This window comes from Hemiscyllium ocellatum, chromosome 3, assembly GCF_020745735.1.
Source record: "Hemiscyllium ocellatum isolate sHemOce1 chromosome 3, sHemOce1.pat.X.cur, whole genome shotgun sequence".
In the NCBI taxonomy this organism is placed as follows: Eukaryota; Metazoa; Chordata; class Chondrichthyes; order Orectolobiformes; family Hemiscylliidae; genus Hemiscyllium; species Hemiscyllium ocellatum.
In genome coordinates, this window is record NC_083403.1 from 121,530,197 (window position 1) to 121,551,694 (window position 21,498).

The 21,498-nt window shown below is 41.9% G+C and overlaps 1 protein-coding gene across 1 annotated transcript in view; it reads right to left on the reverse strand.

Moving 5' to 3' along the window:
- The window catches only part of LOC132834345 (peroxidasin homolog), a 281,522-nt gene that overhangs the window by 36,726 nt on the left and 223,298 nt on the right, over window positions 1–21,498 (reverse strand). The window contains exons 14-19 of the mRNA XM_060853129.1: window positions 21,254–21,410; window positions 20,348–20,456; window positions 16,275–16,432; window positions 10,553–12,056; window positions 8,766–8,900; window positions 2,775–2,983 (exon numbers count right to left, since the gene is read on the reverse strand). Of these exons, the coding sequence (XP_060709112.1) occupies window positions 2,775–2,983; window positions 8,766–8,900; window positions 10,553–12,056; window positions 16,275–16,432; window positions 20,348–20,456; window positions 21,254–21,410 (2,272 nt within the window). The remainder of the gene's footprint in view (window positions 1–2,774; window positions 2,984–8,765; window positions 8,901–10,552; window positions 12,057–16,274; window positions 16,433–20,347; window positions 20,457–21,253; window positions 21,411–21,498) is intronic.

Consider the following 21,498-nt stretch of genomic DNA (forward strand, 5'->3'; position numbering starts at 1 on the left):
GGCCATGCCAAAATTACCCATAGTGTTAGGTGTATTAGTCAAGAGTAAATAGAGGTTAGGGGAATGGGTCTGGGTGGGCTACTCTTCGGAGGATCGCTGTTGGGCCGAAGAGCCTGTTTCCATATTGTAGGGAATCAAATCTAATCTAATCTTATAGAGTTGGAGGCAGACAACAAGCAGTTAAGAGACAGGGGCTGAGAGTTGGGATAGTTGTTGTTGAAAGTTCACCTTTAGCTGTAAGGAATAAACTGATATTATTTTTCTGTAAATAGTGGAATTTGGGAGTTCTCTGTCACTCATACTTTAACAGATTACAAGGCGAGGTGAGCTTTTCTGCGTGTTTGGTTTAATTCGCAGAAGGGTTCATGACTGTGTCATAACAATACTCAGAACATCCTCTCTACTAGACTTATATCTGTCTCCCTCAAGCCATTTCCTACCTAATACCTGATCACTCAAATGATCAATAAGTAAGAAAAACGCTAAATATTTTCTGATTGTCAGAAACCGCCAACTCACATTATCAGGAACAAATTGGTAAGCAGCTTGCTCAAGTTGAGTCAAATAATGGATAATCTGAAGTTTTTATTTCAGAATTAAGCTTTGTACTGTACATTGTATCACTTGCTTCATTTCAAACATGACCTGTTTTCACACTCATTTCACTAGCACCATTACCTCATTACAATCCTTGCAGAGACCTTTCACATTTAAAAAGAGATTCGAACATCCAGTGATAGCTGAAGACTGATACAAGATTTGCCACTTCAAAACTAAAAGCATAATTGGCTGCTTCTGTTTACAGGCAAATTATATCTCAAGCTACAAAGAGAAAAACGTTTCTCTTTGATACTTATCACACATTGTGGTCTCCACAGAATCACAGTCCTTATAGCAAATAGTCCACACTTGCTCCCAGCTTCCAGTGGTCTGCTATATTCTGCTTGCTTTGTGTGGAACTTTGAGAGTCTATCTTCAGGCTTTTCTCAGTTTTTGGAGAATTTCCTAAATCCACCAGCACTAGTAAAATCCTTTTGCAGCTGTTCTCCTTCCCTGGCTGCAGCACAGCGATCCTCCCAGCATTCTTAAAATGGCTTTAAGATGTGCCTCTTTGATTAGAGATCATCTTCATTCTACATCTAGTTATGGTAGATCACAAAGCCAAACAGCATCTGGGTTCCAGTGACCACACAGAACTACTGCACATCTATCTAAGATATTCATATTCTGGAGGGAAATCTGTCATCTGATCTCAAGAATATCTTCCTTTGCCCTCTTCCTATGTAATATGTAACACATTAATCTTACATACACATAAAAATGCTAATTGGTTTTCATTGGTTCCAACTCCCTTTCATGCTAAATGTAAGTGAATAATTTATTGTACAACCTGTTACCTATGGCATCTCCTTAGGATTTTGGTAAACCCAGTCTACTTATTGCAAAATCAGAGACTACTGCCATTGTTCCCAAGTACAGAATATCATGGACTGTGTTCTCAGTAAAACAAGTTGAGTCTGTCTTTGATTGCAGAGAAAAAGCATTAAACCCTCTGTCAGGGAATGAAGGGCAAAGAAATACAATTAATGCGAAAAAGGAATTACAAGAATGAGTCAGCAGATGATTTGAAGCAAAGTAACAATTCAAATGTGAATTCACCAGAGGAAAATACATCACAATAATTTGAAAAGAGTGGAGGTGACTACATATGGATTGCATGTATGCTTATTAACATGCCAAAGCATCCTGATTAAGTTCTGGGTTATATGAGGAGGAAACAGCAAAGACTCCAAGGTGACACAATCAAAATGCCCAACTTTACCCATCAGGTGCAGTGCAGGTCACATGGTGCCCTCCATTCACCCAAGTGAAAGTGAGTCCCATAATATAATAATGAGACATAATCCACAATGAACCATGGGCAGTTTTTTTTCCCCCCATTAGACAGGGACAACTGATTATGTATAGCTTAATCCCTGAAGCACGAGATATGGTGAGGAGGCAGCCTTGATGAACTATCACAGCCATAACGGGGACTAAAAGTGCAGCACTCTCACTGATGTCAACTGACCACCACCCACTGCACTACTGCTCCCCCAACCCAAAACCCTCACAGCAACATTATAATATTATGAATCAAATATATAAGACAAGATGTTATGGAGAAAACTAGCACCCTCCAAAAAAATTTTAAAAAAAAGAAGCATAAAGAAGATGGGAAGTTACATCTGATTGTTACAAATAAACTCTTTTTCTGGCTTTCAATTTTAAAAGACACTTATCACTGAATTTTCGGGAAGCATAGAGGTCAGAACAAATTGTCAAATACGTAGCATTCTCTCAATGTAACGTTAAAATTAGGCCCAAACTGTTGTCTCAAGCAATGATTCCAGCCAAATAGCTAGAACTTTTACAACAGATGCAAAGAATTATTCATAATTACTGTGGGAATTGTTATGATGAGCAGGAATTCTGTAACATATTCCTTATCAACAGTTCACGAAGCACCAAATAGCTTTAAAATGTTCAACTATCCACGCAACAATTGACAAGTATGGTGCTGGAAAAGCACATCCGGTCAGGCAGCATGCGAGGAGCAGGCATAAGCCATTCCTGCATGAAACGTCGATTCTCCTGCTCCTCCGATGTTCCCTGATCCGGCTGTGCTTTTCCAGCACCACACTCTTAGAGTCCAATCTCCAGCAACTGCAGTCCTAATTTTATCCATTTTGTCCATGCAACACTCAAACATCATCCATTAAATAATGACGAACCTTCACAACAATCTTGCCACATCCGCAAGTCCATTTTTGGTATATCATCACAACTCTGATAACCATGAGGATATTCTGCCACTCTGAACACATCAGGCTGTATCCTGGTGATGTTGTCTCCATTATCACACAGGACACGGGCAAGAGATGTCTGCTTGATTTGAGTCAGCTGGGCTGGAGTGAACACCCAAGGATTCTCATACCAGAACCTGTTTGCACAGAAGAAAAAGAATAATTTAAAATCTATCATAGTCCTTCAAAACTGTTTCCATTAATTGGGTCATTAAGGAAGTGTCGAGTATCTCTTATTTTTAATTTTACATTCCTTGATCTATTCAGATTTGTTTCTTTTGGTTTAGTGTCAGTACTTCGATTAGAACAGTTTCAAAAAAATTTAATTTATATTTCATCAATTCCCCTTTGACATGACATCCTACAAAAATGAAATAAATGTAAACAATTCAGAAGTGTTACTTTAGATAAATTTAATTGCAATGTTCACATACACTGGTTTACTAGATTATTGTAAAATAATTGAACAATGTAATTGCAGACATATATGGGTTCAGTCATGATTTATATTGTTACAGTTCTCTTGCATTAAGAAAACAACTCCAACCACATTGCACAGTGACAACACAGAAAGTAACCTTTAAGCAGTAGAAAGGGAATTGAAGTTGTGCGCGGGAATAAAGAGAAGAATTTGTGGGAGACTTTTGAAAGCAACACAGGGAAAGAATCAGAAAGGGTTGCCTTCGAGGGCAGATAAGGAAGCAGCCAAAGGTATAGTGGAGTAACAGAGAGCAAGCAATAAGCCACTACCTGAACAAATGGTAGGCAACAGAAAGAAAGAATTACAACTTCAGTAGATTGCCTGGTCAGGGTGGACTGAGGCCATGTAGAGATTTGAAAGAAAGAAAAGGAATTTAAAGATCAATTTACTGCAGAAAAGTTCACCCTTGGAAACAGTGGGTCAATTACATAGAGGTGTACAGTACGGAAACAGACCCTTCGGTCCAACTCGACCATGCCAACCAGATGTCCCAAACTAATTATGCCCCATTTGCAAGCACCCAGCCCATATCCATCCAACCTTTCCTATTGATATACCCATCCAAATGCCTCTTAAATGTTGCAATTGTACCAACCTCCACCACTTCTTCTGGCAGCTCATTTCATACACGCACCATCCTGTGTGAAAAAGTTGCCTCTAGGTCTCTTTTATATCTTTCTCCTCTCACCCTAAATCTATGCCCTCTAGTTCTGGACTCCCCCACATCAGGAAAAAGACTTTGTCTATTTATCCTATCTATGCTCCTCATGATTTTATAAACTTTTACAAGGTCAACCCTCAGCCTCTGATGCTCCAGGAAAACAGCACCAACCTATTCAACGTCTCCCTGTAGCTCAAACCCTCCAATTCTGGCAACATTCTTGTAAATCTCTTCTGAACCCTTTCAAGTTTCACAACATCCTTCCGATAGGAAGTAGACCAGAAATGCATGCAATATTCCAAAAGTGGCCTAACCAATGTCCCGTACAGCTGCAACATGACCTCCCAATTCCTGTACTGAATGCTTTGACTAATCAAGGAAAGCATACCAAACGCCTTCTTCACTATCCTATCTACCTGTGACTCTACTTTCAAGGAGCTATGAACCTGCACTCCAAGGTCTCTTTGTTCAGCAACACTCTCTGGGACCTTACCATTAAGTGTATAAATCCTACTAAGATTTGCTTTCCCAAAATGCAGCACCTCGCATTTATCGAAATTACATTCCATCTGCCATTCCTCAGCCCATTAGCCCATCTGATCAAGCTCCTGTTGTAATCTGAGGTAACCTTCTTCACTGTTAACTACAACTCCAATTTTGGTGTCACCTGCAAACTTACTAACTGCATCTCATATGTTCACATCCAAATCATTTATCTAAACGATGAAAAGTAGAGGACCCAGCATCGATCCTTGTGGCACTTCACTGGTCTCAGGCCTCCAGTCTGAAAAACAACCCTCCATCACCACCCTCTGTCTTCTACCTTTGAGTCATTTCTGTATCCAAATGGCTAGTTCTCCCTGTATTCCATGAGATCTAGCTTTGCTAAACCAGTCTCCAATGGGGAATCTTGTTGAACACTTTACTGAAGTCCATGTAGATCTGGGACTATGCACATGTTTCGGAATTCTAAATTACTGGTGGAAGTGGAAACAGGACAGACTACTGGACAGCAGAACAATCTCAAAACAATGAGAGGATAGCTGTGGATTTTGAGAGAAGTGGGTATGAGTGACCTTGGGACAAAGTGGAAACATTTGAAACCTATCATTTTCATTACGATGAAGGAGATAAATTTCACCAAGCTCTGCATGTATAACAAACGCCTAAAGGCAGCCTGGCACAGAGTTGCAGGAGGAATATGAAGTGTTTTCAACTCAGCAGTTACCCGAAGGTGACTGCAATATTTGCAATCTGCTTCTTCTCTCTGTTGTTTACCAATCAAACCATGCTCATGCTGAATGGAAATACTCGATTATTAATTGGGAATGAAACTTACCTGAGTAAATAAGACAATATTGGAAGGCAGTAAAAGAAAATCTCCCATATAAGCACTTCTAATGTGCTCCCATAATGCTGTATGTTAAACAAAAACTTGCTAATGGAAAATCTACTTACCCATAAGGAAACATACAACCTGGTCCTGTAATGTTTACATGAAACACCTAGTTCTGCCTTGAACCTTACTGGCTGAAACTCGCTAACTCTGAATAATTTAAGAACTCGTTCTCCTTCCTGCCTGATTGTTCCATCCTGCCTCCCCACTGGCTGCTTTCCCACCATGACCCTCTTCCTTCTTGCTTCATGTCTTCACCCTCTCGCTTGACATTTCAATCTCCAGTTTCCACTGGCTCACTGCTGTCCTCACTTGCTGCTGGTGTCTCCAACCCCTTCCACTCTCCCTATATATGAAAACACAAAATAAGAACAGGAGTAGGCTAACTCAGTGACTTGAGTGTGCTCTGCCATTTGTTAAGATCATGGTGGATCTGACTTAGGACTCACTTTTACTTTCCTGTTTGCTCTGTATTAACTTTGACTTGCTTGGCAATCAAGAATTGAACTTTGCCTTAAAAATATTCAATGACCTTGCCTCCATTGCTTTCTGCAGGAAGAACTTTGCAGAGTAACAAACTCTTAAACAGACAAAATTCTCCTTACCTGCAACTGAAAACTCCTTATTTCGAAACTACGTGCCCTAGTTGTACGTACTTTATTCCACATACCCAGTTTCTCCAGCTATGTCACATCTGTTCCGGTGATGCCAACTTCTGGGAGGTAACAGACAAGTATTGCACCTTTAGCAGCTGAAAGGGAAAGTGTTATGGGGGTGTGGGCAGGTGTTGGGAGTGCAGGAGAAGTGGGCCAGAGTGTCCAGCAGGAACAGTCCCTGCAGAATGCTGATGGGAGAGGGGAGGGGAATATGTGTCTGGGGATAGGAAGTAATTAGGCAGAGTAGTGGTGTACCAAAGCCCCACTGCCAACCCGCATTTGTCAGAATTATGTTCTGGGCAAAAGGTTCATGGTGAACCTTGCTGCACTGTCACCAATTGAGGCCTTCAAATGACATCTCTGACCTTTGCCCTGGGTTCTATGCAATTCTGTGATTCTGGGATGGTCTTCTGCCAGCAACCACTAATCCTCTAAGGCACTGCTTACCACAAGATTTCTCAGCCTCTCAGCGCTCTCTCTGAGGAGGACACCAGCCGGTGGCCTCATCAATGACTGATTGATGTCTGGTTCATCAGATCTTCCCTAGAAGCAGCAGCATTGGTCTCATTGGCCAGCTGATGGGAGATTTGTGTCTCAACAAAATTCTACCCATGTCCTCTTCACAACTGATTTTTCCACCTATCTTTGTGTTGTCAGCAAATCTAAATGTATGATCCTTTGATCCAAGTCATTAATTTACATTGTAAATAGTTGAGGCCCCAACTCTGATCCCTGTGCTTCTCTGGTGGTTATAGTGTGCAACCTGATATAAACTATTTATCCCTACATCTCTGCTTCCTGTTGATTATCCAATCCTTTTACCCATGATAAATATATTGCTCATACATTATGAGCTCTTATATTATGCAATAACCTTTAAAATGGTAGCTTGCCAAAAAGTCTTTTGGAAATTTAAGCACACTAAATCTATAAGCTCCTCTTTATTCGTGTTGCTTGTTATTTTTATTAGTGTTCTACAAAGAAGTATCAAACACAATTTCCCTTGCACAAAGCCACAATACAATCTGACATACTGCATTCAGATGTTCTAAGCATCCTACTTCAACCTCCTCAATAGCACATTCCTCAATTTTCTCCATGACAGAATTCAGGCAAACTGTCCTGACTTTCTGTCTCCCTCCTTTCTTGAATAGAAGTGCTGTAATAATTATTTTGTAAGCTTTACATAATCTAGGGAATTCTGGAAAATTAAAATTAACGCATCCACTATCTCAATAGCCACTTATTTTTGGGATCTGGAATGAAGCATTGAGCGTGAAGATTAGAAGAGGGAAAGGGAAAAAGGAGGGATGGCAGGAGAGGGAAGGAAGTGAGAGGGACAGTCAGGAAAGGCAAGGAAGAGAGGGAGAGTTGGGAAAGAGAAGGGAGAGGCGGAGAGGGAAGGGTCAGGAGACAGAGGCAAGAAAGTGCAGGTCAGGGATAAACATGGTAGGTGGGAGGGGCAGGAGAGTAACTTAAGAAAATACATGCAGGATAAGGCCACTCGACCCTGCTCTCTCAGTCAGAAGATCTTGGTGATCTGGTTGCAATCTCAGCTTCACTGTCATGTCTGCTCCCTCCGAAACGTTCATTTACAAACTGCACTGATATCTCAGCAAACTTCAGAACACACAAATAGTTGGAGGGAACTCTACAGCTAACTCGCAATCCTTCAGTTCCAATTTTTTTCCAGTGGCCAGCTTCTGAAGGTTGATGTTAATGCACAGTTCCACAGATTCTGGCATCTCTCCAATACCTGTCCAAGAGTTCATGCTCTCTCTACTCAGACATGGAGTGTCAGAAGGTTATGTAGCATCATAGCTAATTGTGACCATGTTCCCCCTCAGTAAAAATGTACATCTGCATTTTTGGCTCAATTGTGAGGATTTTCACCTTAAATGAGGTGGTCATGGAATCATTGCCATACTCTGGATCATTGGCATCAAATACAATCTTTAGCATGGTACTAAGGGAACACTATGTCTAAGAAGTGCAATTTTCAGATGAGGTGTTAACATAGGGCCTCATTTCATTTCTACACTGGGGCAATTAAGTCTGGAAAAATCTCACAGCTCTTCACAAATGATGACAGCCCTATGACCCATCCAGAATTCCTTTCTCATCACAAGCCAAATCACTCATCGCATTCCTGAACCTTCGTGTGTGAGATATTGAACTTATTTGTCGATGTAACAAAAGCAATTGCAGCTGAAAATGATTTGGTGGCTGAAAAGCAATGTTGAGGAATTGTGAAGAAATGAGATAAGGCTACCTCCAAATGCATCAATGTGGTTCAATTGAAAGGATTTTCATCTGGAGTGTGAAGGTCATGGATCTTCAGCAGATCTTAACATGAGACTAAAGCTTGACAAAAGGACAAGTCTACCTTACACATGTCCTCAGTCCGGAACAATGCACTGGAAGCAAAACTGGAGTAGGAATCTAAGTTGTTTTCTCCACTTTCGACTTCGAGCGTTGTGTCTGACTTATAGCCCCTCAACAGCAGTCAAATTTGGCATCCTCCAAGCTAAATGATTTGTATTCTACCAGACTATCATAACCCAATGGCTTATTAGGAATGCAAATGCACATATTTGGAAACAAATCTCCCTCAGGGACGGTGGTCTCTAAGACGTATTTACATATCGCGGAGATCTTAAGTACGAAACTGAAGGCAGGGCTGAAATAAACAAAATAAACTTACATTACACTGGTTGCTGCTTACCTATCGCCATCTCTAAGGCGTTTAAATTGTGTAACCAATAAGCACAGAAGTGTTGGTCCTAGTCTGGTGCCAGGTATCAAGTCCTCCACCAGTAACGCAGGAAACAGATCTATGTTCAAGGGTGTACCATATAAACTGTAAGAATCAATGAGAGAAGAGAAACATTGCATGGAGTTTTGATAAAAGTTACATACCTGAAATATTAATTAATCTGCTCTCTGCTTAACTGACCAGTTAGCATTTTCAACATTATCTGTTTCAGATTTCGAACATCAGAAGGTTTGATCTTTACTTACTTTAAAGTAGCTCATTCAATTCAATTTTAGGGGGTATGATAATATAGCGGTTACTTCAATGCTAATAGTCATCTCAAGGCCTGGATTAAAAAAACATGGGGATGTGTGTCCAACTCCTACCAAAGTAGTTTGAAGCAAGTAGCCAGGATAGTGGTAAAGGAAGAAAACCTGCCATCATTATCCAGTTTGGTCTGTGAGTGATGTCAGACCATCATCAACTAGTTTTAACCCAAAGGGGAGAAAGTATATGAAGATACAACATAGAAACGTCCTCTGAATTTCATCTCAGTGGCCAACACAAAGAATTAGAATTAGAATCCCTACAGTGTGGAAACAGGCCCTTCAGCACAGCAAGTCCACCCTGAAGCTTATCAAGCCACTCAGGATAACTTGGGCGAAGGCAGAATGTCCTCATTAGTCAGTGTGGTAGTCACTAGTGTGACCTGTACGTCAGTTGATCATTAATTCCACAGTCAGTTTGTGTGCTGGATCCATCTAATTGAAACTTTTTCATCCATTTTCACACACTTCAGGCCTCACTGTGGCCTTAAAATCGACACACTTATGAACCTATTTAAATTGGGATCCAGCAATGCAATTGTGAGCATAATGTGGAACTGACAGGGATTGGAAAGTTTTCCAGTAGAATGGAGGTGGGCACTGCTAACTCAGAAGACAAGTGGCTATTTGCACTTGTTACCGGCTAGCACTATGCCATCACATCTCACAGAGGAGCCTTCAGTCTTTTGCCAGCTCCACAGAGGTTAGATGTCTCCACTGGAGATAGTAAGGACTGCAGATGCTGGAAGCCAGAGCCAATTGATGTGAAGCTGGAAAAGCACAGCAGGTCAGGCAGCAGCAGAGGAGCACAAAACATTGACTTTGCTGCTTCTCAGATGCTGCCTGACCGTGCTTTTCCTGCTTCACACCTATTGACTCTAGATCTCTCCTGACCTGGCTCCACAGGCCTATTCTCTCCCAGTTGTCCTGTCAGGTTATCCATTTTGTTAGCATCTTAAGGTGACACCTTATGGCATTATCATTGGACTCAGAGACCCAGGTCACATTCTGGGGACCTGAGTCTGGATCTTGCCATGGCCTATGATGGAATCTGAATTAAATGAAAACCGTGAATTAAGAGTCTACTGATGACCATGAATCCATTGTCCATTTTGTGGAAAAATTTATCTGGCTCACTAACATCCTTTAGGGAAGGAAACTGCCATCCTTACCTGGTCTGGCCAACATGTGACTCCAGACCCACAGCAATGTGGTTGACTCTTATCAGCCCGCTGAGCAACTACAGATGGATAATAAGTGCAGGCCTAGCTGGTGATACCCACATGAATGAATAAAAATAAAATTGATACAAAGCAAATGAAGCACCACAATTAAAGGATGTCAGAATTACCGTTAGTGTAAAAATTGGTGCCGTAATACGTCAATAGTCTGTGTATTTACAGGATAAGGTTTCCAACAGATAACACTTACTTCATGAGTTTCTCCCTAATTCGTGGATTCTTAATTTCCTTTTTCAGGTCCTCAAATTCATGAGCCGAACTTAGATTGCAGTACACTCTGTAATCATTGTAAGGAGGTATCCCATGATCTCTACCTCTCTGAATGTTCATTGAAGCTAGATCCAGTGCCACTGCATGTGCCATGGAAAAGAGTCGCTCGGTTAGTTCTGTGTTAACCAGCTCTGTTGGGACTCGCATTTTCCCTGGTACAGCAAACAAACCTCGCAGCAATGGGTCAATGCCACCCTCGTTCACTATCCTGAAGGGGGAGAAGAATGCTTTGTGAAGGGGAAGGTGGCCTTGGGGAATGGGTTGAAATGTATCGTCCAAGCGGTAGAGGATAGGGTTGATCAATGAGTGTCCAAACCTAAAAGCTGCAGTGGCAAATACATTCACTATTCCCGCATTAACATTTGGATCGTAGCCTTTATAATCTCCAACCTTCTTCATTCCAATGTCACCTAGGATTTTAGGTAGCCAGTGGCTATAGGTTATGTGCTGCATCTGGGCACCCACGATTTTACGGGATTCATGATAGATTGTTTCACCATCCCAATGTGGATTTAATTTGAGGAGTTCGGTGGCGATTCGATTGTGTTCCCTGAACCAGACTGTGTGCATACTCGTTAAACCCATGTGTTCGTTGGAACGCTGATCCCCTGCCAAGAAACAAGGAATGGGACTTTCATTTTCATCTCTCATACATTCAGTTGGTGGACCCGTGGCAAACGGTAGAAGTGGTTTCCCTAATCGATGCGCTATCCCTTGCTTTAACAGGCCCCGTTGACTGGCCAAGTCACGTATTTCTCCAGCTTCCTGGTCTGAACTCCCGTAGACATTGGACGCATCGATATATGAAGTCAACTGGTTGATCTGCTCGCGGGGATACACCGACTCCATTAATAAAGACGTCATCCCACTTCCACAGACGGGGCTGGAGCGCACGAAGAACATGCATCGTGCTCCGTTCCGCACTCTGGGGTCATTTTGAGGGATCAGGATGGGAAAGCACGGAGGATCATTCGTGCAGACGGAACTGCAGTGCTGACCATCTGAAAACCTGGAAAGGCTTAGTGCTGCAACAGTTAGGTCTATGTCATGGTCAAGGAACTGACCCCACTGCATTAATATGTGTGTGTACTGGTCATCGGGCGTAATGGTCTCAGTGCCGACTAGACTGGTTGAAATGAGACGAGGTAAGGGGAGAGGAAATCCATTGTAAAATTGGTTGCGATTAATGCCTCTTGGCAAATTAAACCCGTTTTCATAGACTGGTTTCAAGAGGCGCTCAAAGGCAGTAAGAGAAGCTCCCCACATGGGATGCTGGAGATTGTTGCATGTTCCGTCATGTGATCGGTACTTCTGATGAAAACAAATATCTGAGCAGTTATTAATTCGGCGGTGGGCAGTGCAGCCAGACAGATTGGCAACCAAGTTCAAGAACCTTGGAGACAAAAGGTCATTATAGCGAAAACCTATTAGAAGAAGAGAAAAACAATTTGAAATCATTTTTCTGCATGTATTCAAACTCTCTGTGCATGTGAATGAAATATCCAACGTTAGTTGTAGAGAAAAATCCAATCAGAGTATGTATCAAAATATTCTGCGTGGTGACCACAATATAACAAGATATAAAAGCAGACATTGTCTGTTTGATCTGATCATCCTCAACTTCACTTTCCTGCCTTTTCCTCATACCCTTGTTTCCCTTACAGATTACAGAAGTTTCTATCTACATCTTGCATACACTCAACAACCCAATCTTTATAGCCTACAGTGGTAAAGAATTCCACAGACTCATTACCTTTTGAGAGGAAATACCTCCACAGCTCTGTCTTAAATGGGATACTCCCTTTTTCTGAGGTTAGGCACACTGGCCCTAGATTCTGCCACAAGAGGAAACAACATCTTAGCATCCACCTTGTCAAGCCCCCTGAGAATCGTGAACATTTCAACAAGGCAGTCTCTCAATCTAAACTTGAATGAGCACAGGCTCAACCTACTCAACAACTCTGCACAAAACAGTCTCTCCATACCCAGAATCAGCCTGGTGAGCGTTCTCTGGACTGCCTCCAGTGCCAGTGCATCTTCCTTAGATAAAGAGGCTGAAACTGGTCACAGTATTTCAGCTGTGATCTGACTAGTGCCTTTTAGTAATACCTCCCTATTTTTAAAATGCTATTTCTTTTGAAGTAAAGATCAACGTTCTATTTGCTTTCCCTATGGCTCAAGTAACATGCTCAGTAGTGGATTGAGTGGTGAAAATGTCATTAATCATCAAGGGGTGATGACTGGATTGTCTTTTGCTGGTGACAGCCATTGCCTGGTCCTTCTATGGCACAGATGTTACTTGCCATTCAACAGACAAAGACTCAAGTCTATCCATCTCATCCAGACATTTGGATATGGATTGCTTCAGTTTGAAATGGTGGAGAACATTGCGCAATCATCAACAAACCTCCCCACCTTTGACCTTACGATGGAGGAATGAAATGATCAGTGAGGTGCAGCTGAAGATTGTCACCCTGAGGAACTCCTACAATGATGTGAGTTCACTGGGAGTTGGGATGACAGCTCTCCGATTTGGAGAAATTCACACCATTGTCCCGAAATTAAATTACACAGTGTAAAACTAAACAGAAAAATCTCCTATCATTACCACCAAGAGAAATGGGAGGGGACTAGATACATAGTTTCATAGTTAGATATTTGTAATTCCAAAATAATATAAACAACCTTTATTCCAAAATAATATAAACAATAGTGACTTATTGCAACATACTCATAATTAGAGTTGGGGCAAGGATACACTCATTTGAATGACAAAACAATGGGGACGGCAAGTAAACACAGCTTCTGGATGTTCCAGTTAAGACCACATTTGTTTCTGTGATATTATTTATCCTGCAGGGAGCTGTACGTTGTGTAAAATTAAAGATGCACACTTGCCCTAACTCAGTGATAGACTCTGTGATTCCTTTTGGCGAAAGTGAGGACTGCAGGTGCTGGAGATTAGAGTCAAGATTCGAGTGGTGCTGGAAAAGCACAGCAGGTCAGGCAGCATGCGAGGAGCAGGAAAATCGAGGTTTCGGGCTGATGAGTTACTCCTGCCTGAAACATTGATTTTCCTGCTCCGCGGATGCTGCCTAACCTGCTGTGCCTTTCCAGCATCACTCTAATCTTGACTTTGTGATTCCTTTGCTTAAATAAGCAAGATAAAACTACGAAAATGATGACACCAGCAGCTTGTTGGAAAATATTTAGAGTTTTTTTGTATTCAAACTCAAGAAGAAGCAAATATTTCAACTAATTTGTTGAATGTGCATCAGGAAGCTTAACAGCCCCATGGAATTTAATCAGTTTCAAAATCAGAAACGTAACTATTCCATGCAGGCAATTAACAGAACTCAGTTATTGCTATTACATCCCAAACTTATTTATCTCTCAGTCACTAAGATGTGCAGGGCTTGAATATTGTTGAAAATAATGGCATGTTGCTAAAGGTTTTCATCTTGTACACATCAAGACAAACATAAGTATGTCAGACTTTTAAGCCACCGCAACAATTTATATTAAGAGGAAACAGCTTTGAAGGATTAGCTGAAAGTCGCCTTTCATTGGCTGAGGTATTGGCAACCTCCAATGTTGTTCAAAAAGAAGGCTAAGGCTTGAACATATTCCTGAGCAAGAGTCACAAGACTCCAAACGTTAACTCAGCTTTTTTTTCCCACAGATGTTGCCAGACCTGCTGAGTTTCACCAGCAATCTCTGTTGTTGTTTCAGATCTTCTTTACTTAATTTGAACATATTCCTGTTTACAAAGAACGCATTGCTGCATAAAAGTGTATGTCAATTCTAGCAAGGATAAATGAGCTATGTCACAAGCTTGGCTAAACATTTTAAAAGCGTTATAACTATGAGCACTCTCAGGCTTGTTTGGCAAGTGCTACCCAATCATGGAATAGAATCTTACAGTAAGTGTTTTGTTTGGGGTTTCAGAAGCATAGACAGAGGAGTCTGGTCTTGACTCTGCCTATTACAGACAACCAAAGGAACATCCTGGTTGAATCCGTCAGCCAACTGCTGGATATGCGGCTTACGTAAATAAAGTTTGACTCTTTGCATATTTCTGATATTTAGGCAATGTGTTTCTGATTTTTAAATCTGCTACCACGTGGAATGATTTCTGTGCACACCTCAACACACTGCATTCCAAGCTCAAATTCAAGTTTGAGATAGACCAGTTGTTCTTGTTGGGAGATCTGTTGCGTCCCTGGGTTGTGAATGGGTTCCATTCTGGAGTCTGTTCACAAGTTAATTTTTACGCACGTCAGAACACAATGTAGGACAATGTAAGTCAAGATTAGAGTGGTGCTGGAAAAACACAGCAGATCAGACAACATCCGAGGAGCAGGAAAATCAACATTTTGGGCAAAGGCCCTTCATCAGGCTTTTACCCGAAATGTCTACTTTCCTGCTCCTCAGATGCTGTCTGACCTGCTGTGCTTTTCCAGCACCACCCTAATCTTGACTCTAATCTCCAGCATTTACAGTAACCCACTTCTGCCACAGGACAATGTAAGTCCACTGTTGGTAAGTACAGGAAATGTTTATATAGTCTGTCTTTAAAACTAAACCCTGTATGGAATTGCGTTCGGAGGTCTGTACATTAGGTACCCCCGCACTGGGTTGCCCATTGTGATTTCTGAAAGCCTATCATCATAGGTCAATACACACACTTGCATTCATGTGGCTCCTCATGCTATAAGATAGGCTTCATCAGGAAACTTGCAACTAACGCCTTTAGCATTTGTTCACTTTGCAAGCTTGATGCAGAAATTGCGCACACTTAAACTAATAGTCATAGAGTCATACAGCATCAAAACAGGCCTTCAGTCCAATTTGTCCATGTCGACCATAATCTTAAACTAATCTGGTCCTATACACCTTCGTGTAGCCCGGTTCCCTCCAAACCTTTCTTATTCATGCACATATCCAAATGTCTTTTAAACATTGTAACTGTACCTGCATCCACCACGTCCTTAAAGTTTGTTCCACACATGAACCACTCTCTCAGTTGCCCCTCATATCGTTTTTAAATTCTTTTCCTCTCCCTTTAAAAACAGACCCCAGTCTTAAAATCTCCTATCCTCATGAAAAGACACCTGCCATTCATCTCATTGACATTCCCTTTGATTTTATAAACCTTTATCAGGTCATCTCTCAAACTCTTACACTCCAGTGGGAAAAAAAGTCCCAACCTATCCAGCCTCTCCTCATAACTCAAATCTCCCATTCCCAGCAACAACCAGCACACCATGGCTATCCAAATCATGTTAATGCTTGCTGTGAAATGAATGTCTTCCTTTCTTTCAAAATACTATACAACATATTTAAAGAATGGCCACTACTGAAATCTAGTAAATATAACAGACAACTTCCTTACATCAACAGCAACTAGTTTTTTGACCATATAATCTGTTTTCGAGGTTGTTTGGTGGACGTATGTTGACAATCCCCAAGGAAACAAAATGGCAAAACTTGAAGCTGCTTTAATTAAGCTGCATTGCATAATATCAGTAAAGTAACATGTGCATCAACAAAGGTGTAAGTTCATCAGTTTGATCATGGAAAGACTTGCTTATTAAAGTTCTATCACATTGAAGCAAATGGTGGTGTCCATCCTTACTGACCCGTTCCATTCAGATCAACCATCAGTCCATTGTTGACATGTTCCTGAATGAGCTGCAGAGTTCGTTCAAAAATTTCTCCTGCTCTTGCGAGATCAAAAACAATCGGAAGTCGTGGATATCGGAACAAGGCAAGTAGTTCATTTGGGGTTTGAGGCCGTCTGTCAGCGGATAACGTTGAGACAAAGAAAACCTCATTAGTGTTCCAATCCAAACGCATGCAATTGTTACTTATGTGATGATCAAACTGGATTCTTTTGAAACATGGTTCAGTTCAACATAGTCCAGCTATCTTAAAAAGATAAGTGTTAAAACTATACTAGCTCTTTTGTCACCTTACTCTAGTGCATTTTCAGCATTTCCATTTCTTCCAGTTACATTCATGAATAAATTACATTGAAAGAAGTGGGATATGTTAAGGAGAAAGTGAGGACTGCAGACACTGAAGATCAGTGTCAAGTAGTGTGGTGCTGGAAAAGCACAGTCAATCAGGAAGCATCCGAAAAGCAGGAGAATCGTTGTTTCGAGCATAAGCTCTCCATTAGGGCTATGGGAGGCCCAAGGGGGCTGAAATATAAATGGAAGTGTGGTGGGGCTGGAGGAAAGTAGATGGGAATGTGATAGGTAGATGAAGGTGGGGGGTGGAGTGGATAGGTGGGAAGGAACATAGACAGGTAGGACAGTTCAAGGGGGCTGGCTCTGGGAGAAGGTGAAGGGAGGCGAGATCAGGAAAATGGTGAAGTCAACAGCGATCTTTGTGTTTATAAGGTCCCAAGGTGGAAGATGAGGCGTTCTTCCTCCAAGTGTTGGGTGGCTAGAGTCCGGCAGTGGAGGAGGCCGAGAACTTCCATGTCCTTGGCGGAGTGGGACGGAAGTTGAAGGATTCAACCAGAGGGCGGTGGGGTTGTTTAGTGCATGTGTCCCAGAGATGTTCTCTTAAACGTTCCACAAGTTGGCATCCTGTCTCCCCAATGTAGAGGGGTTCACATCGAGAGCAACTGACACAGTAGATGAGGTAGATGAATGTATACGTAAATATCTGCCAGATGTGGAAGGATCCTTTGGATGGAGGTGAGGTGGGAGATGTGGGAGATGTGGGCACAGGTCTTACACATCTCGCGGTGGCAAGGGAAGGTGCTGGGAGTGGATGGTGGGTTTGTGGGGAACATGGATCGAAGAAGGGCATTGCAGAGGAAATGGTCTCTGCGGAACAAAGATAGCGGTGGACAGGGAAATATATCTCTGGTTGTGGGGTCTGTTTGTAGGTGGCGGAAATGGAGGAAGATGATGTACTATATCCGAGACTGGTGGGGTGGAAGGTGAGGACCAAGGCATTTGTCCTTGGAGTGGTGGGGTTCAAGGGTGGGGGGAGGTGCAGGAAGCGGAGAAGATGCACTGGAGGGTATTGTTGATCATGTGGGAAGGAAATTTTGGTCTTTGATGAAGGAGGCCATCTGGGATGTTCTGGAGTGGAATTGGTCCTCCTGGGAGTAAATACGGAGGAGGAAGAGGAATTGGGAATAAGAGATAGCATTTTTACAGGGGTGGTGGGGAGGCGTAGTCCAAGTAACTGAAGGAATCGGTGGGTTTGAAGATGTCTGTGTTGAGTCGGTTGCTGGAAATGGAGATAGAGAGGTCCAGAAAGGAGAGGGAGGTATCCAAAATGGTCCAGGTGAACTTGAAGTCAGGGTGGAACGTGCTCGTGAAGGTGATGAACTGTCAACCTCCTCGTGGGAATATGAGGTGGCACCGATGCAGGCATCAGTGTCACGGAGGAAAAGGTGGCTGTGGAAGGTGGTGCCAGGGTGGCTGCAGAAGATGGACTGTTCCACGTACTTGACGAAGAGGCAGGCAAAGCTGGTGCCAATGCGGGTGGTCATGGCTACCCCTTTGGTCTGAAGGAAGTGGGAGGATTCGAAGGAGAAATGATAGAGGGTGAGGACCAGTTTAGCCTATTGGATGAGTGTATCAGTGGAAGGGTACTGCTTGGGTTGGTGGGAGAAGAAGAAATGGAGGGCTTGGAGGCCTTCGCCATGATGGATGAATATGTACAAGGACTGAGTGTCTATGCTGAAGATAAGGCTATGGGATTCGGGGAACTGAAAGTCATGGAGGAGGTGGAGGGTGTGGGTGGTGTCCCAAATGTATGTGGGTAATTCCTAGACCAAGGGAACAGGATGGTATCAAGGTATGCGGAGATAACTTTGGTGGGGCAGGAGCAGGTGGAGACGATGCCTCGACTGGGTTGGTCAGGTTGTGAATACTGGGTAAGACATGAAACTAGACGGTGCGAGGATCGCGGACTCTAAGGTTTGAGGCTAACAGTGGGAGATCGCCTGAAGTGATGAGGTTGTGGATGGTCTGGGAGGAGATAGTTTGGTGATGGGAAGTAACATTGTGGTCGAGGGGGCAGTAGGAGGAGGTATCCATGAGTTGGCGCCTGGCTTCAGCAATGTAGAGGTCAGTGTGTTGTGTTAAGGAGGAAGATGTCTTTATGCTTAATGTAATAAAATCCATAATATCCAAAGTACATTGAGAAATCCTGCTGAATGCAAAACATAGCCCAGTGCTAAAAAAAAGGACCTCAATCCATAATATCTGGTGTCAAATAAAACAATGTTTTCTGGCCAAAAGGTTCAAGTGTATTTTAAAGGGGGAAATTAACAGATAAATAGCAACAAATCATGCTGCATCAAAAGTAATTGAGACAACAACAGCTCACAAAATATATAAAACGCTAATACAGCTGATACTATACCTGCACTATATCGTCCAACATGGTTAGAAAGGTAAGAAAAAAAAGGAGACACTGTTAAATAAGAAAACAAGATAAACAAGTGTAAACACAGAAAGTGACAATGCCTTCACTTCTGACGCTTTTGCTGATCTACAATAATATTTTTTCTCTATCCAATCTGAATCTAGAAGTCAAAAACAATCTTAGGAAAATAAAAATGATCCAAATACTCTATATTGTTAATCACAACTAATGAAACGTAAAAAATGCATTTCAGGGAGATAAGACCAGTGGAACAAGCCACGCAATGTGGAAGCAATGATGAATGTGAAGTTCTAAACACACATTTCACCTTGCCCTTTTTCTCTCATTCCTCATCGTGTCCCTTGCTCTCTCCCCAATTACTTCGCACAAAATTGTTTTCCCTTTGTGATCTATGGAACACTGGGCTGTCTCAATGGAAGCAGGAGACCAACTGAACAAATTGCAGATATACTAGCCCTCCCCCCCCCAACCGGCAAACAAAAAACTCCATCTGCCCCATCTCAATATGGAAGTACAGATAAAGTTGTCTACTCTTAAGGCTTTTACCTAAGACATGTCACATTTCCATGTTAACAGACACATTTCTTATAAACACAATGAAGGTTGGGACAGTAATGTAATAATGAAAATAAGATTATGCTTGGACCACCCAATCTAACAAACTATACTGTAAGATTTGGCAGTACCTCATTTCTTTACTTAATTAAGTTCTCTTTTGCACACCACTTGTAATACAGACCTTATATTTCATTTATTCCCAAGACAAATTCAACAGGTCGCACATATTTTCTGTACGTAACTGGTTTAGTTATATCCACCCAAAAATGCCTAAATCCTGAAAAAAAGGCCACTATACTTGTAGTACTTTTCACACTTACATCTTCCCCCACAACTGGTTTGCAACTTAGGCATTAGCTGCTAGCCTCACATGTGTACCCTTTAGATATATCAGAGAGTCTAATAGGACTATAGAATAAGTAAACATGGAATCTAAGCACTGTACCAGGTACTTCTGCAGAAGGAGCGGGAATTGGCTTAAGTGCTTTTGGAATCAGTAATAACTGCTGTGACACTTGGCATGAAGGATACCTAGTAACTTTTCAGATGTTTTCTTTTGGAACACGGGATGAACCTAAGTTCTTCTGAAAATGTCAAAAGTGTGAAATATTTTTAAATATATCTTTGTACCATCAAAAAGCGCGATTTGAAAAGCAGATTGCACAAGGAATACAAAAGAAATTCCGGAGTAACACTCCACAAACCAGCAGAACATACCGGCAGAATTTGCTTTTACCTTTCAAATAAATCTCTCCGAGTGGAATTGATGGCACTGTCAACACTGTGAATGGCTTCTTTGATTGAGGACTCGACAAAAGTGTCTCCACTTCGAACAATGTCTGGGACTGTTGAGGTGACAGGGAAGTCAGACATGACAGAAGCAGAGATAATTTTAGATTATATTTTTAACATTACATCAACAGCTAATATATGACAAAGGAAATATATGACAAAGGAAAACCAAAGTATCTATGCAATCACGCTACAAGTTCCAAATGCTACATATTTTGCATTATTCATTATAACAGAAACATGTAACTTTCACAGTAGTTAAGGTGATGATTAGCCACAGTAGCAACATTGGGACAATCTGGACCCTTATGTGCTGACTACGAAGTCATGGAATCATAGAATTTCTACAGTGTGGAAACAGGCCCATTGGCCCAACCAATCCACACCGATCCTCTGAAAAGTATCCCACCCAAACCATTTCCCTACCTTTACCCCTAACCAAAACATCCCTGAACACTATAGGCAATTTAGCCAGGCCAATTCACTTAACCTGCACATTTTTGGACTGTGGGAGGAAACTGGAGCACCCAGAGGAAACCAACGCAGACACAAGGAGATTGGACAAACTCCACACAGACAGTTGCCTGAGACTGGAATCAAACCTGGGTTCCTGGCACTGTGAGGCAGCAGTGCTAACCACTGAGCCACCGTGCTATTCCAGTAAATGAAAAACACAAAAAGCTTAGTGAAGGTGAGATAACAAAATAAAAAGGAAATGGAGGGGCAAGGTTGACCATGTGTTCACATCCATTCTAAACCAAATTCATAAATTAATCCACATGAATTTCACAATCAATGTTAATGATAACAGACTCATTAGACCCAGCACAAGCCCATGTTATAGACTTACCAACGACAGTCAGCACCATACTAGCTGCAGAATGATCAATGCTGTTCCTGGCAATACACTCATATCGTCCCTGATCTGCAGGTCCAACATCGTGAATAAAAAGGAATCCTTCAGGGCTAATGTGGAATTTTCCACTCTCTGTAATCTGAATTCCATCCTATATTGAAAACATTGTGTCACTGTAGTATATTTATGCAGACAATGTCATTATCTTTGAGATAATGCTGTGATATTACTTCGCAGAT